Source organism: Plasmodium yoelii, assembly GCF_900002385.2.
Source record: "Plasmodium yoelii strain 17X genome assembly, chromosome: 13".
NCBI lineage: Eukaryota > Apicomplexa > Aconoidasida > Haemosporida > Plasmodiidae > Plasmodium > Plasmodium yoelii.
The window spans coordinates 1,951,168-1,968,956 of NC_036185.2; the positions used below are offsets into that span (position 1 = coordinate 1,951,168).

At 22.8% G+C, this 17,789-nt stretch overlaps 6 protein-coding genes across 6 annotated transcripts; 3 read left to right on the forward strand and 3 right to left on the reverse strand.

Moving 5' to 3' along the window:
- Positions 1–484: 484 nt before the first annotated feature.
- PY17X_1344500 (conserved Plasmodium protein, unknown function) lies at positions 485–4,161 on the forward strand (the record flags this gene model as incomplete). Its single annotated transcript, XM_022957211.1, has 2 exons — positions 485–609; positions 870–4,161. 2 exons carry the CDS (start codon positions 485–487, stop codon positions 4,159–4,161), a joined length of 3,417 nt encoding a protein of 1,138 aa, XP_022813666.1.
- Positions 4,162–5,300: 1,139 nt separating this feature from the next.
- Positions 5,301–6,101, forward strand: PY17X_1344600 (SNARE protein, putative; the record flags this gene model as incomplete). Its single annotated transcript, XM_719010.1, has 2 exons — positions 5,301–5,923; positions 6,062–6,101. The coding sequence occupies 2 exons, from the start codon at positions 5,301–5,303 to the stop codon at positions 6,099–6,101; spliced, it is 663 nt and encodes a 220-aa protein (XP_724103.1).
- A 1,106-nt stretch (positions 6,102–7,207) lies between these two features.
- Positions 7,208–9,015, reverse strand: PY17X_1344700 (dihydrofolate synthase/folylpolyglutamate synthase, putative; the record flags this gene model as incomplete). The annotated part of the gene is made up of 4 exons (XM_022957212.1): positions 7,208–7,251; positions 7,444–7,566; positions 7,681–7,879; positions 7,963–9,015. 4 exons carry the CDS (start codon positions 9,013–9,015, stop codon positions 7,208–7,210), a joined length of 1,419 nt encoding a protein of 472 aa, XP_022813667.1.
- Positions 9,016–11,265: 2,250 nt separating this feature from the next.
- Positions 11,266–12,216, forward strand: PY17X_1344800 (L-lactate dehydrogenase; the record flags this gene model as incomplete). Its single annotated transcript, XM_719008.1, has 1 exon — positions 11,266–12,216. One exon carries the CDS (start codon positions 11,266–11,268, stop codon positions 12,214–12,216), a length of 951 nt encoding a protein of 316 aa, XP_724101.1.
- A 655-nt stretch (positions 12,217–12,871) lies between these two features.
- Positions 12,872–13,105, reverse strand: PY17X_1344900 (U6 snRNA-associated Sm-like protein LSm6, putative; the record flags this gene model as incomplete). Its single annotated transcript, XM_722657.1, has 1 exon — positions 12,872–13,105. One exon carries the CDS (start codon positions 13,103–13,105, stop codon positions 12,872–12,874), a length of 234 nt encoding a protein of 77 aa, XP_727750.1.
- A 1,541-nt stretch (positions 13,106–14,646) lies between these two features.
- On the reverse strand, positions 14,647–15,945 carry PY17X_1345000 (phosphoribosylpyrophosphate synthetase, putative; the record flags this gene model as incomplete). Its single annotated transcript, XM_722658.2, has 1 exon — positions 14,647–15,945. One exon carries the CDS (start codon positions 15,943–15,945, stop codon positions 14,647–14,649), a length of 1,299 nt encoding a protein of 432 aa, XP_727751.2.
- Positions 15,946–17,789: the final 1,844 nt, after the last annotated feature.

Genomic DNA, 17,789 nt, shown 5'->3' on the forward strand with positions numbered 1-17,789 from the left:
TGCTTTGTTCTTTTTTATTCTTTTTTATTCTTTTTTTTTGCTTTTTTTTTGTTTTTTTTTGCTTTTTTTTGCTTTTTTTTGTTTTATACCCATTCGCTAACCAGTTCAATGCCAAACATGGCGTAAATACACTAGTGTGAGAAATAACGCAGTATATTTATTTTGTTAAATAATAAAATATAATTTTTTTTTTTTTTTTAATAATAATACTAGAGTCTATCTATATACACATAATAAATTTTTAAGGAAATAAAAATAAGTGTTATGTGTTTTTTTTTTTTTAATAAATTGTCAAGGACATATCACTAAAATATGGCTTTTTCTAAACATTTGTATAAATTTGTATAAAAAAAAATACAAAAATAAATATATGAAATAAATATATGAAATAAATACAAAAATAAATATATGAAATAAATATATGAAGTAAATACAAAATAAATATATGAAGTAAATAAAAATATAGAAGGGAAAGCAAAATAAGATGAATAAACCACACAATTACACAAGTGCTTTTTATATTTTCGATTTTAACTTATGTCAAAATTATTCAAATATATTTTGGACTCTTTTAAAACAATCACCAACCGAAGATATAATAATTATTAGGTATCTTATATATATTGTCACAAAGATAGAAATGAAATATGTGTGTGTTTTATTCTTGTTCATTCTACATTTTTATATATTTTTAAAATAAGAAAAAATAAGAAAAAATAAGAAAAAATAAGAAACATTGACTTATTTTTGAGGATCTTTCCCTTTCTCCTTTTAAAATAGTGTCAAAATTGTATATTACATTGCATATGCATACATATACATATATATATACACATACATGTATGTGTAACTTTTTTTTCTACTTATAGTTTTAAGAATTATTTTGAAAGAAAGCAGGTATCTCAGTTGATTAAGTTAAGAATTAAAAATGAAATAGAATGGGTAGAAAATTATAAACTTATAAATTTAGAACATTTTGAAAATTGCCCATTTATTTTTTTAGTAAAAACATATTTATACAATAATATTCGTCATGTATATTTTAAAAATATCGAAATTGCAACAAAAAAAGTTTATGGGAAAATATATAAAACTATTTTAAAATCATATTTTTATAATTTTGTAAAAAATAAATGGAATCAAACTAAATTGTGTGAAAATATACAACCAGATGATATTATTGAGGATAATTTGAATATCTTTAAAAAAAAAAAAAAAAAAAAAAAAAAAAAAAAATATTTTAATAAATTAGCTAGTTATGAATATCCTATTAAAAATAAAATTATATCTACATCATTAAATAGTAATATTTATAATTATTCGATAAATAAAATAGTTTTGATAAATAATTCTGTAGATAAAAATAATCATTGTTCTGTTATCCATCAAAAAGAAAATGATATAAAAAATTTGAATCCAATAAGGTCATATAGTAGTAATGTGTGTTATAAAAAAATAAATAAAAATAATAATAATAATTATATATATTCATATTTTGGAGATAAATTATATAATAAAAATGAAAAAAATTTAAATCATTTTAGTTGTATTACATTTAAAATTAAAAATACAAGTTTGTGTGTATGCTTGGCAAATGTAAATTTGTTCGAATCTTTTGATAACATAGATTATTATAAAGACTTGTTTTCAAGATATAGAAAAGGCGAAAATGGCGAAAATGGCGAAACTGACGAAAATGCAGAGAATGCGGAAAAAAATGCTGAAAAAAGTGCTGAAAAAAGTGCCGAAAAAAGTGCCAAAAGCAACTATATAAAGTATTGCCTAAATTACTATGCCATGTGCTGTAAGCAGCTTTATAACTATTTTATAAATAAGTTAATTTTCGAAACACAAAAAAAAGATATTTGGTTATTCGATAATGATATTATTATTTTCTTAGGATTTGAAAAAAATATTCTTATTGAAAAAAAAAAAAATGAAATAAGAAATATAATAAATGATTATTCTATTTTTCCTGACAAAAATTTTTTTATTCTAAATAAAAAAAAAAAAAAAAATTATATTCAGCCCAAAGCTTATTCGACATTAATTGTTCCTGGCAATGGCTCACATGAATTTAAGTTGATTGGCTTTAGAGTCTTATGCAATTTATTTAGGGATGCTAAAAGTGGTAGCAAAAGTGGCAGTAGCAAAAGTGGCGGTAGCAAAAGTGGCGGTAGCAAAAGTGGCGGTAGCAAAAGTGGCGCAAATAAAATAACGAACCTTATTTCAATATCTCCCAATTTTATAAATTTGAACATAATTAATACTTATCAAATATATCAAACAAGTTTTACTTTATCTTATGATTCTAATGAAACAACTTCTCGAAATATATCTACTTTAAATATTAATCAAAAAAATGACGAATTAATAAATGTACATACTAACACACCATATGCCAATCAAGATGAGAAAAAAGCACACACTTCGTTCGGTTGCGAAAGTGGGGAAAATTGTGAAAGCGGAGAATTTGCCAATAAGCAAGGCAATGGCGATACAAACAATGTTAGCAGAAAAGATAGTCAGCTTTCAATTTTGGTGGAAGATAATTTAAAAAAAAACATATTTGAGAAGTGGCATACTAATATAAGTACTATTTTTAGCAAAAAAAATAATATTCTTAAATCTGAAATTGTAAAAAAAAGCGAGAACGGTTGTGAACCAGGCGAAACAAACAAGGATGTAAATAAAAATAAAAATATAAATAAAAATATAAACAAGGACATAAATGAGGACACAAATGAGGACACAAATGCTGATGCAAAGTGTGTTTGTAGTAATAACCGTGTTAAAATCGAGGGCACGATTCCAGAGAAATTACATTTTTCCATATTTTGCTATGATAAAAAAAATGACTGTATTATTCCAGTAAATTTATATTCATTTTTACATGTTAAACAAAATAGTATATTTAAATATTTCGAGCAAAATATCTGTTTTAAAAATAATAAAAATAAAATTGATAAAAAATATAATTTTGATATTTTAAGGCATATATATGTTTATCCACATAAAGGTGTTTTACAACCAAATAATAAACATGTAATAAAATTGCATATATATATTGAACAATTATTAAAACAAACTAAAAAAATGGAAGGGTTTTTTGTCATTATAATACATATACATAATTATATGAAAAATTTATTTATTAAATTTAAGTACACTTTAATAAATAATATATTGTTTACATTCATAAGTGAAAAATGTGGAAAAAATAGTGGGAAAAATTGTGGAAATATATGCGAAAAAAATTGTGGAAAAAATTGTAGAAATATATGCGAAAAGGAAGATATGAATATGAAAATAACTGTTAATAAAAACAGTTTTGATAAGTTTGTCCCTTACAATTTTGAAAAATTATTTTTATTTTTATTTTTTACTCTAGAACATTATGAAAAAAAGTTACACACTAATGTAGATGAATTAGAAGAAGATAATTTTTATTTTTTAAAAATACCACATATAGATAATTATAATATTATTTATTTATTCGATCAGTTTAATGATAAAAATATAAAAAACAAAATTTATAATTTAAATTTTGTGAAAAAAAAATGTCTATTCCAAAAAGTATATAAAGGAACTAGAGAAGAAAATAACCAATATGATATGAATAAAATAAATGAATTAATTTTTAAAATAAAACGAAATATGAAAATAGACAAAAACGTTTCAATAAATTTGATTTTATTTTTATGTGAAGAATTATTATATATATTAAATAAAAGTATGATATATTTTAACTTAACAGATTATATAAGAAATATATATAATAATTTTTCTATAAATAAAATAAAAAAAATGAATATAATTTTTTATAATATTTTAAGACAATCACCATCTATATTTTATAAAAATATCTTTTTACTTTTTATTTCATTTTTTAAAAAATTATTTTTTTATTTTATTCAATTATCTATACATAATTTTTATATATTGGTTATGAAGAAAACACCATATTTTCTCTTTAATGCCTTAGAAAAAGAAAAGCAAAAAAAAAAAAAAATTCTTCTTAATTATTATTTCCATGCTTTTTTACGTCCTTTTCATTTTTTTTATGTATCTTTTTTGTGTTATTTATCTTGTTTTTTTTTTAGTTTTTTAGATACATCAATAGCGCTTGATTTAGCACACCATATATTATTCTATATGTAGAATATTGTGCTATATATTTATATTGTGTTTATAATTTTATCATTTTATAATTTTATCATTTTATTATTTTATCATTTTATAATTTTATCATTTTATTATTTTATCATTTTATTATTTTATCATTTTATTATTTTATTATTTTTGCGTATTGGAAAATTAATATAAAAGTATAGCTTTTATTTTGTATTTTTATTCAATAATAATTTTTATTTACACTTTGTTTATTCAAAATATTGATTTTTTTTTCTGTTTTTTTTTTTTTTTGTATACCGTATTATATATGCACACAAAAATATAACACAGTTATATTACAACTTGGTAATAAACACCAACTATTTTAACACTAAAAAAATAGAAAATCAAATTATATGATCATAAGAATTTTACAATATATAAATAATACCAGAACTAAACCAAATAAGCGAAACAAATAAGTGAAGCAGATAAGGATATCAAGAGTATCCATAAAAATATATCACTATACATACATGTACATAATTCTGTACATAATTTTCCTTCTTTATCCATGACAAAGCATTACAGCTACATATGTTATCATTTTTTTTTTTTTTTTTTTTTTTTATTTCACTTTTTTGGTAATTTAAAAAAATAATTTTAGCCTGATAAATTGTAATTTAGAATATATTGAGAATGGGGAAAAAAAGTAAAATATGTTATACTACATAAAATATGTTATACTACATAAAATATATTCATTTTTTTAATTAAATTTATAAAATTCCCCAAAAAATATATTATACCAACATATATAAATAATTTAAATAGGGAATTCGCTTGTTCCTTTGAAATTAATCAAATTCTAGGAAACATTCTCGCCACTTTTGTATGCATATTTATGTATATGTATAAAATAATTTTTTTTTCCCGGATTTTTCCCGTATTTTTTATTATTTAAAAAATTTCAAATATTAGTAGGATGCATATTTCACAAAGCAATAATAATAATAACAATAGTGATAATATAATAGTGATAATATAATAGTGATAATATAATAGTGATAATACCGCATTACTACTTGATCGCTTTGCATTTCCCATTTTATCAAAACTCACAAATTGCCACATTAGCTACTACGATTATATTGTCACAAATATTTGCTGTTATTATATTATTTAAAATGAACAATATATCAGGGCCTCTTCCAAGCAATGAAAGCACAAATAGGATTGCAATTTATGGAATATTAATATATAAATATAATTCCTCGCAACCTATTTTTTTGTCTGCTAGTGTGGATTTATCATCATTTCCATTCTTCCATAGATCCTCATTAAAAGAACATATATTTTTCCATTCAAGATTAGTATGTAGTAGAACCCAAAAAGGAAATAGAGAAGTTATTGAATTAGAATCAGGTATTGGTCATTTACATATTTATACAAACAAAGAAAATGATATAAGTGTTTTAGTATTAACTACTAAATCATATCCTATGAGAATTGCATTTGGCTTAATAGACAATACTCAAAAAATATTTCAACAAAAATGTAGAGGACAATATGAACATATAATTTCAGATTTGAGTGAAGGTATGTTATTTACAAGTGAGCTAAATGAATTATTAAAAAAATATCAAAACCCTTCAGAAGCTGATAGGCTTTCAAGAGTACAAAAAGATCTTGATGAAGTTAGAGATGTTATGCTTAAAAATATTGAGGATCTTTTACAAAGGGGTGAAAAACTTGATGATTTAATGAAAAAGAGTCAAGACCTTTCTAATTCATCTTACCAGTTTTACAGGTATGTTCACCCACCATAACATGCACACACTTTGTCTCTTTACCCTCACCACTTTATTTATTTTTTATATTTTTTTCATTTTTTATATTTTTTTATTTTTTTCATTTTTTTCATTTTTTTCATTTTTTTCATTTTTAGGCAAGCCAAGAAAAACAATCAATGCTGCAAACTGTATTGATCGTCAATTTTTAAAAACAAAAATAATATCTATAGACTGGATAAAATGGGGCAAATGCACTTTACTATAAACACAATTGTATTATATGTATAGCCATTTTAGTCCTTTCTAACAATAACATGATTTGTTAGTAGATATTACTACTTTCCTTGAAGGTATATATTAATATGCGTGAAATTAACTAAAGGAAATAATATTTTGTCCATTTCATAAAAATAATGTAAAAATGTAAAAATGTAAAAGAAAACAAATTACTATATAATAATACGCATTGAGAATTGTATATTATCGAAGAATTTTATTTTAAAATTTAACACATTTTGATATTTCCATAAAAAATATGCACATAAGTAGTAGAGTAAAAGAAGGAATAATTAGGTGGCTACACAAATGAAAATTAATTTATATATTCATTCTTTTATTTTTTTGGGGGGTTATGAAATTTCCTTTTTCTGTTTGTTTACACACACACATAAAACAAAAATTGCATAAATGTTAATAGTGATATATTAAACTAATATTTGTAATGATGCCTTTTTCCACATATATTTTTTTGTTGCATAAAAAGTATATTTAAAAAAAAATTTATTTTTCATTAATTATATATACTTATAAATTTTTATTTTGATGTCTTGTTCTTAATTTTTCAAATAAAAAATTATTTTTTTTTAGAATTTGTATGAAATTACTTTTAAACGATAAAATAAATAAGAAATAAATATATTATTTAATTAATTACTAAATGTTTTTCGTTATATCGCTATCAATATTTATGTTATCTTTAACTAGCCAAAAACAAAAACGGTCTTAAGTTCGATTTTCAGCTAATATGTTTGTTTTATATTAACAAATTTTTATCATAGATTATATTTTGTACTATCCATTTGTATTCCCATTTATTATTTTATATCATGGCTCTCTGTATTGTTTTTTAGCTAGCTCAATATATTTTATTATTATATATTTTTATATTATTTTATATTATTTTTTTTATTATTATTTTTTTTATTATTATTTTTTTATATTTTTTTTTATTATTATTTTTTTTTATTTTTTTTACTAGCCATTTAATAATCCTAACGGGTTTGCACACCTTTTAGCTAGCTCTATACTACTGATGGCTCGTTCATAAAAATTGTATCCTGCATGTCTAATTTAAAAATAGCAAAGTAAAATAATGAAATGATAAAATAACGAAATGATAAAATAATAAAATGATAAAATAATGAAATGATAAAATAATGAAATGATAACAAAATTTGCATTACACATATTGGTCTAATAAAATGATAAAATAAATTGCATTACACATATTGGTCTAATAAAATGTTACGTGGCGTACCTGAGTATATATCAAAAGATTTTAAAACTTCCTCGAAAATAAAAAAAGTGCCACATATGACCAGAACAGAATTGTCTTTGCAACACTCCAAAAATGCATTTCTTACAATAAGAGGAATTGTGCCTTTAAAAAAAAAAAAAAAAAAAAACATTGTCTTTGAAAATTAATACCAAGTATATGCATATTTATTTGTTTATGTATAATGATGTATAAATTTGGTAATATTATAGATCTTACCTCTTTTATATAATTTATTGTTATCAATTAAATTTCCATTTTTTTCCTTTTCTGCTATTAACCATTGGTTAACTTTTTTTGAACTATTTAATATATGATTCTTTAGTTCATTATTTATATATGCATCATCATTTATCATTTCCACAATTTCATCAAAGTCATATGTCCGCTCATTGATTGATGGTAAGTAAAAAACATCCTGTTATTAAAAATAACCAAACAAATAAATATGTATATTTTACCGAAATGTATATATTGAATAAACAAAAAAATTATTTATACCTTTAAGACATCGGGAAATTGTGCAATTAATGGCTGGAATATATTTAAATTCCTAGGTTTAGTTAGAGATATACACACTCTTATTATTTTGTCTTTATGAAAAAAGTTAATATCTCGACATAGTCTATCAATAGCAGTTTCATTATGACCTACATCCATTATAACAGCACTAGGATAAGATAAAATAGTATTATTTTCTATCATTTCCATTTGTATGTACTTTTTTTTTATATGTTCCATTTGTTCTTCAGCTAAATATTGTATTCTCAATGGAGGTTTGATAGGTATTATCGATTTTAAAACGCTATCTACATTTATATTTAATATTTTTAAAGATTCTATAGCTATTCTCGTATTTTCTTCATTATATGTTTCCCCTCTAGGTTCTGGTGGAACAATATGCATATTGCAATTTAATTCTTTTGCCTTTTCAAAAACATTTACATATATAGAAACAGATGGACCTATTATAACTTGAGCATCCTTCTTAAATATTCCAATTTTTTCATTACATATTTGATTCAAATCATTCCCTAATATATTTAAATGATCATAACCAATTGATGTAATTATAACTAATTCTGGTTTTTCCAAAATATTGGTTGCATCCAATCTTCCTCCTAATCCAGTTTCAATAACTGCATAATCTACATTTTGATTAGAAAAATATATAAAAGCAACTAGAGTTATAATTTCAAAAAATGTTGGACTTGCATTTATTTTTTTTGCTTTTTTAAATACTTCATTAACTAAAGCAATTAAATCATTTTCACTTATTGGTTCATCATTTATAATTATTCTTTCTCTTAAGGAAAATATATGAGGAGAAGAAAATATTCCCACTTTATATTTTTTTAATTTAAGTCCTAAATAAATTTTATGACACACCGACCCTTTCCCATTTGTACCAGCTACATGAATAGTTTTATAATTCTTATAAGGATTGCCAAATAATTCACTCAATTTTTTTGTACTTCCAAGCCCTAGTTTGATTGAGTGTGTTTTATATAATTGTTCCAAACATTCATTATACGTTTTTATTTCACCTTCCATAGTTCAAAAAGTAAAAAAGGAAAAATGCTGGAAAATGCTGGAAATGCTGGAAATGCTGGAAAATACTGAAAAATATTTACTTATTCACATCAATATTAATTATTATTTAAATTATCTCAATCACCCATTATTGTTATTATTACTACGATTGCTATTACTATTACGATTACTATTTTTGTTAATACCGCAAACAGGAAAATAAATAAAAAAAAAATATATTATAGCTATACAAACCAGCTAGCTAGAAAGTTTTTTTTTTGTGCAGAAATATCTAAATTTTTATGACTGTTCATGTATTTTTTTATAGATTATCCTATAACCTGGTATACACATAATGAATGTATTAATATTAACAGAATACTTAAATTATAATTCTTATTTTTCTACAAATATACTTTTTAAATTGTAATCACTGAACTATATTTAACTATATTACATGTTTAATGTCATTCTAAAATATAAAAATTTGTAAATGCTTAAAAAAACAACCAAAATAAACGAAACGAACAATATATATGCATTGATAAATTTGCATTACAAAAATATAAATATTAACCAGTTCAAATGTTTTATCTTTTATATCCTTTTTCCATACACCAAATAAAAGATAAATATATATAAGAAAGGAAAGACCTTTTATTGTTTTATAGCTTAAATATATTAATCATATATACATATATATATATGCCTGTGTATACACATGTGAATACTGTATGTAGAGTGGCATTGACACAGTACCGCGGCTAAACCAAAGATACCCTTTTCAGAAAAATCTTATCTCATTTATTTTGTAATTTTAAATTTGACCATATTTTCACTAATTAATTTTAGTATTTTAATTATATGTTATTATTTAAATGCATTTTTTCAAAATTGCTACATTCCCTTGGCAAAAATAATATAAAATAAAATACACATTAATTTTAAAGAGAATCACATCATACAATATAAGTATATTGTATATATGCACACAAAATAATATAGGCGTATTTATAATAAATTTGCTATTCGATAGTGTATATAATATGGAATAGCTATTAAAAAAGAGAAATATTGTGAACTTTCCACTTGTTGCATATATATTATTATAAGCTTCTTATTAAAATAAGCATCTATAAATATAATAATAACTTTCCACATATTATGTTTTTTTTTAGTAACTCAAAAATGTCATAATATATTTAAAAATGCGAAAAAATGTGAAAAAATGTGAAAAAATGTGAAAAAATGAGAAAAAATGAGAAAATAATTAATACATGCCATATTATATATATATATAATATATTATACACTTAGGGAAAAATTAATACATTCCGATTTGTGCAATATAGGAGAAAAAAGTGTTTACATGCTATTTATTATATAAACTATATGCATTTACAATATAATAAAAATTTTATGAATTATCTTGCTTGCAATTGATACGAAATATTTTTAAAGTATTTATATATAGCATTTGCAATTTGTTTAGTCGTATGTATATATATTAAGAGAAAAACATAAAACGTACATAAATAAAACCACGTCATATAATATTCGGTTATTACATAAATATATACCCCTCGCACGCATGCATAAATGTAGAATTCATATTTTATTAACCTAGCTATTCTATTATATATATAGCAATAAAAATTATATATTTTTGTTCATTTCCATCTCACTACGAGAAAATATTTTTATAAAAAAATCCCCTTTAATTTACTGTGTATATATATATATACATAAAATTTTATAAAAATAAAAATAAAAATATATTTTGTAAAAGCTTCGCCAAATAAAAAATTAATTTTTAAGAATATATTTTTTCTTTACATTTTAATTATTTTCCATAAATTATCACAACTTTATATTATAACATCACGTTTATAAAAAATTCACCATAAAACTTTAGGTTTTTCTCTTTTTAAAGTAATATTTCTTTTTCTTATATATTTCTATATTTTAAAATATATAGGAATATTCATTTTTTATTCATTTTTTATTTTTTTTTTATTCATTTTTTTATTTATGGGCATATCTATGGCCATGTTTATGAGCATGTTTATGCTGCGTATTAATTTATTTTTTTACATAATTTTTTATTCTCATTTTTATAATTAATACTATTTCTATGGGTATATAATTATTTTTCCCTTAATATATGCATACCATACACATTTTTTTTTCAACTTTTTTTTATAGAATTTCCCCACTCATATTTTACTTTTTTTTTTAAACTATATATCCCCCCCCGCTTCTTTTTAAAAAATGGCACCAAAAGCAAAAATAGTACTTGTCGGATCTGGTATGATTGGAGGTGTTATGGCCACCTTAATTGTTCAGAAAAATTTAGGAGATGTTGTTTTGTTTGATATTGTAAAAAATATGCCCCATGGAAAAGCTTTAGATACTTCTCACACAAATGTAATGGCATATTCAAATTGTAAAGTATCAGGATCAAACACTTATGATGATCTTAAAGATGCAGATGTTGTAATTGTTACAGCTGGTTTTACAAAAGCTCCAGGAAAAAGTGACAAAGAATGGAATAGAGATGATTTATTACCACTAAATAATAAAATTATGATTGAGATTGGTGGTCATATTAAAAATAACTGTCCAAATGCATTTATTATTGTAGTAACAAACCCAGTTGATGTTATGGTTCAATTATTACATCAACATTCCGGTGTTCCAAAAAACAAGATTGTTGGATTAGGTGGTGTTTTAGATACATCTAGACTTAAATATTACATTTCTCAAAAATTAAATGTATGCCCAAGAGATGTAAATGCTCATATTGTTGGTGCTCATGGAAATAAAATGGTTTTATTAAAAAGATATATAACTGTTGGTGGTATTCCACTTCAAGAATTTATTAACAATAAAAAAATAACTGATCAAGAACTTGATGCTATATTTGATAGAACTGTTAATACCGCTTTAGAAATTGTTAATTTACATGCATCTCCATATGTTGCACCCGCTGCTGCTATTATTGAAATGGCTGAATCATATATTAGAGATTTAAGAAAAGTTTTAATATGCTCGACTTTATTAGAAGGCCAATATGGACACAAAGATATTTTCGCTGGTACTCCTCTTGTTATTGGTGGTAATGGTGTAGAACAAGTAATCGAATTACAATTAAATGCAGATGAGAAAAAGAAATTTGACGAAGCTGTTGCTGAAACAAGCAGAATGAAGGCTCTTATTTAAGAACCTTTTTAATTAAAATATAAGACTAATAAGAATACTAATGTATAAATAAGGGGAAGTATATAAATTAAATATTAGATAAAAATAGAATAATAAACATTTGTACCTTGATCTTGGCTTTTGCATGTTTATACATATAATAATTCACATTTTATTTGAATTTATTTTTTATGATTCCCTTTTTCCCCTTTATCTCATTTTGTGTGAAATAAATTGATGTACGCATATTACATATATTTTGCTCCCTATTTTATACGAGTTTGACATTTAACGATAAAACAGCAAATAACAATAATAATAAAATAATAACAAAAAAAAAAGGTTCCTTGGAACCCTATTCCTATACTAGCCACAAGCACATATATACATACATATATATGCGTGTGCATTTTCGTTTTCGATACTTTTCAAAATAGATAGGATTAATTAGCTTCGCACATAAAAAGTGCATCCCACCCTTATCATCATCTCTTTCGATGTCTTTATTTTTTTTATACATTAAATGTTTAATTTTAAGTCAATTAAAAAAATATACATTCACACATACATTTACCATGCAAAAATTTTATGTACAAAATACCAAAAAATAAAACCATGTACATAAGCAAATTGTATATGAATGTATTAAAAAAAAAAAAAAAAATGAACAGCTAAATTATTCATCATCAATTGCTCTTATATAAAAAACATTATTTCCTCTAATAAAAGCGTCGTTATATTTTTCGATTAGTTCGCCATCAAAATATTCTTCAGTTTGTTCTAATGTAACATTCATACGTTCATCTAAACATGCTAATATTCCTTTATAATCTGATCCGTTATTTAGTCTTACAATTACAGTTCGTCCTTTTAAGCTTTGGACGAAATATTTCGGAGAATTGGAACTCATTTTTGAAAAAAAATAAAATAAAACTGAATAAAATAGGATATAAAAACTTTTACTTATTTTTTCAAATAAAAATGTGCATTGATAACATACTCCTTTTGGAAATATTAAACTTAAATTGTTACAATTATTTATCAAAAAACAAAGTCTCGCAACTTTTTATAAAATAATATTTTTTCGTCACCTTCTTAAGGATAATCTTTTACTTTTGTTTAGTTATTTTACTATGTGTTAGATTTTTATATTGATTATTAGGATTTACGAAATATGTATGTAATACATATTGAAGATATATTCATCAATTTTCTTGATTTTATGAAAATAATATTCTTCACTTTTAGTGTGATTTAAAATGTAGAAATGGCTAGCTTATCGGTATTACAAAAAAAAAAAAAAAAAAAAAAATATGAACAATTAATAATAAAAGTAATATAAATAAATGCCACAGCAATAAAATTTATGAACATAAGCTCATTTCTTTAATGCAATTCGATTTGACAAAAAATTCACAAAAAAATAAATAAGTGAATAAATAAAATAGATGGCAATTACAGAGAAACGTATTATATGGATACTTTCCTGGAAATCCGTTACATTACATTGCAAACAAAATCATCAAATTATAGGCTAAAAAAAAAACAGCAATATATTTATTTATTCATTTCTTATTTATTTCTCTATTTTTGGCAACTCAAAATCACCATTAGAGAGTACAAATTATTTATTGGCTATTTTTTTTTAAATTACTTATGAATACTAGGTAGCCAAAACATTTTGGCAATATATAAAATTTTCATCTATCGTTCGAATATGACTTGTCATATACAAATCTATGATATTTCATTTTTATATATATGACATTATACATTACAATAAATAAACTAACTAGTTTACATTAAAAGAGGAAAATCTTCTAAAGCAACGAGGGGATGATATATTATGTCCCTGTGCCTTAGTCTGTGAAACTTCAAACGATTAATTCATCCCTTTGTGTATACATAAATGATTTTCCAAAAAATGGAATAAAAGAATAAATTTGTTGACTCGCACTTTTTTTAAAATTTTTTTTTTTTTTTTTTTTTTTAAGTTGAACGTATTCCATATTTTGTAAAAAAAAATTAAAAAAAAAAAGAAAAACAGAAAGAGAAAAAAATGTAAAAAAGGATAAAAAAAAAATTATCAATTGCTAAAGAAAGGGAAACATGTGTGACCAAATAAACTTACAAACTTCTTTTTAAAAATATATTATCTTCAAAGAAAGGTATGTTTAAAATATATGCCAAAGTAGACAAACATACAATAGATAAGCACAATATACATATATAATATCAAAGTTTGTTTACAAATTATTTACACATTATGCGCATGTTTTCATTGTATTTTTGATGGTATGATTTCCATTTCTATGATAAAAATAGGACGTCTATTTCTATTTTCCAATATGTATTAAACAAGAAAGGAAACAGAAGTCAAGTAAATATAGAAGCTTAAAAAGGGTATATGTATATGCATATGGATATATATGCATATTGTGGTAGGTGTGTTTATCCTTTCATACTAAACAAATCGTTAAGCGATTCTTTCTGTTGTATTCTTCTAATAGCATCTGCAACTAAAACTGAAACACTTAATTTAGTAATTTTTTTACAGTTATCAATATTTTTATTAGACTTAACAGTATCTGTAACAACCACTTCTTCTAATGGGGAATTTTCGATTCGATCAATAGCTGGTCCTGAAAATAGACCATGTGTAGCAAATGCAAATACTCTTCTAGCTCCATGTTTTTTTAATTGTTTTGCTGCCTCACATAATGTACCAGATGTGTCAATCATATCATCAACAATAATCACATCTGAATCATATACATTTCCTACCAAATCCATTTTTTCAATTTCATTTGGCTTACTACGTTGTTTGATAAGCATAGCAATTCCACAATCACTCATTCCTCGATAATTTAAACCATCTTGGAATTTTCTTGCTCTATATACTCCACCTGCATCTGGAGAAACAATAACAGGTTTATATAAATTTTTTTTTGTAAAATAATCTAAACCTATTAATTGTGCTTCTAAATTATCAACTGGAACTCTTGGACCAAAAAACCCTTGAATTTGACCTGAATGTAAATCAATAGCTACAACTCGATCAACACCCATAGCTTCTATCATTCTTGCAACATCGGCAGCAGATATAGGAACCCTTGAACTTAATTTTCTATCTTGACGTGCATAACCATAATAAGGTATAACAGCTGTTATTTTTTTAGCTGATGCTCTTCGACATGTAGAAATCATTAATAATAATTCAATAAGATTTTCATTCACTGGTGGGCATGTAGGTTGTATAATATATACATCTTTTCCTCGTATACTATCTAGAAATTGCATTGATACTTCTCCATCTGCAAATCGTTTTAAATTAACTTTACCTAATGTAGTACTTAAATGATCTGTTATTTTTTTACTTAATAATGGATTCGATGATCCACTAAATATAATTGCATTTTCCATTTTATCAATTGGCCTTTTTTCTTCTGATCTCCATAATGGATTTCGAAAACCTTTATTTGAATTATTATTATTATTATCACAAAGAACTAAATTTTCAAAAAATATTTTATTCTTATTATTATATTGATATAGCATATTATCTATACATTTTTTTATATTATGATAACGTGATCTTAATTCTTTTCTATTTTCTTCATTTGATAAAATGTACATTCCAATTCCACTACTTGCTATTAATGCGATTTTAGATCCATTTCCTTTTTTCATCAAAATACTTTTTCTACTTAACCAGTTAGATGCATATCCTTTAAACGCTGAATAATTCATTTTGCTTTAGGGGTTAGAAATAAATACACTATCTGATCTCACGTATATTATATATCAAATATGTTCTTCAGTATATATTATGGTACTTCAATTTGGTTTCACACTATTGTTAAGATGTAAAATATTTTGAAGATTTAATGACATAAAATAAAATTAATTCGAGATCAAACTACTCCATAGAGATATGTCGTCGTGTGCTCGCACGCTTTGGTGAAATAAAAATATATAAATAAAAATATATTAATGAGCGAATAGTTTGTGCTTATATTTGTATACAAATAAGCTAAAAATGCGCATATAATTAAATATAGCGACAACTATATAGGATCTACAATGATATACTCATTTCAACATTGCTTAATATATATACAAATATTATATGTCCATATAAATGTATAATTTCTCAAAATATTTGAATAAAATTACATTTTATGCATAGAAAATAAATTCTTCTTATTGAATAGCAATTTACAAATGTAAATTTTGGCTAATAAATTATACATATAAAAAAAATATATTTTTATGGAGAAAAAAAACCAACAAAAAATGAATGAATAAATGAATGGATAAATGAATAAGGTCAAAGAAAAAAAAACATATATTATAAAATATATGTATTTATAGTTGAAAAAATGAAAATAAAAATATTTTCTAATTCTTCTATATCTAATGATGTTTCATTTATGCTAAATTATTTTTCATATATTTTTTCTCATTGGTATTAATAGCGCATACATACATATATTTATGTATAATAGCCCGTTGTTATAAGGCATGTAAAAAAAATGAATATATATACGCCATAATAGATGCAAGCAAATTAATAATAAATTTAATAAAAACTTAAAATAATTTTTAATATAATGTATAAGCTTTATATTTTATTATTATTATTATTATTATTACTATTATTATATATATTTTTTATTATTCATTATGCCTTTATGAATAAGTTTATACATACTCTTTTTTCTTAACAATAAGGAGAAAACCAAATATAGTTTACCAATTTATTGATATTACATGTTTTTACCATGCAAATAATATTTTAATTAATTTTATTTCAATACTAGGCTACTGATAATTTATGGGCGTATATAAATATATATAAAGCGATATAAATTTATCATAATCATTATTTTCCACCTTAATATTTTTTTTCATATCTCTCTGGCTATACTTAAAGGTACTTTATAAATATAAAAAACATATTTTCTAAATTAAGAGAAATTATCAAATATATGCGCCACCATATCATATGTAGGATAGAAAAATTATTATTATATGGTAAAAATTATTTATAAAATGCATGCTAATATTCTTCACCCTTGGTTTTACAATATAGTGATAAAAATGATACCCAAAGAGAGAAATTTGTATATAACATGATTCCATATTATTCAATTTAATTTTAGATCTATTTCGTTTAAAATAAAAAAAATATGTCTTTTTCCTTATCTTTATTTTGATACTTAAACTATATATATATATCAGGAATATACTTTAACATCCTGATGTTTTTTTTTAAATCAAAATAGCTTTTTTGTTCAGGCAAATATTCTAATGAATAAAAAATTATACCGCTATTTATTTATAATTGCGAAAAAAAATAATGACAGGTCATAATTTATTATTATTTTTTTTTTTTTTTTTTGTGAATTATAGCTAGAAAAAAATGTTTGCCTCCACAATGGGTATTTATGAATATTAATAGTATTCAAGTTTCCCAAATCAGCTATTTTCATAATATTTATATTATAAACGAACAATATAATTTTACTTATTTTGCCGTATTTATTTGACTTTATTTGCACATTTATTTTATTTTGTCTTTGACACATTTG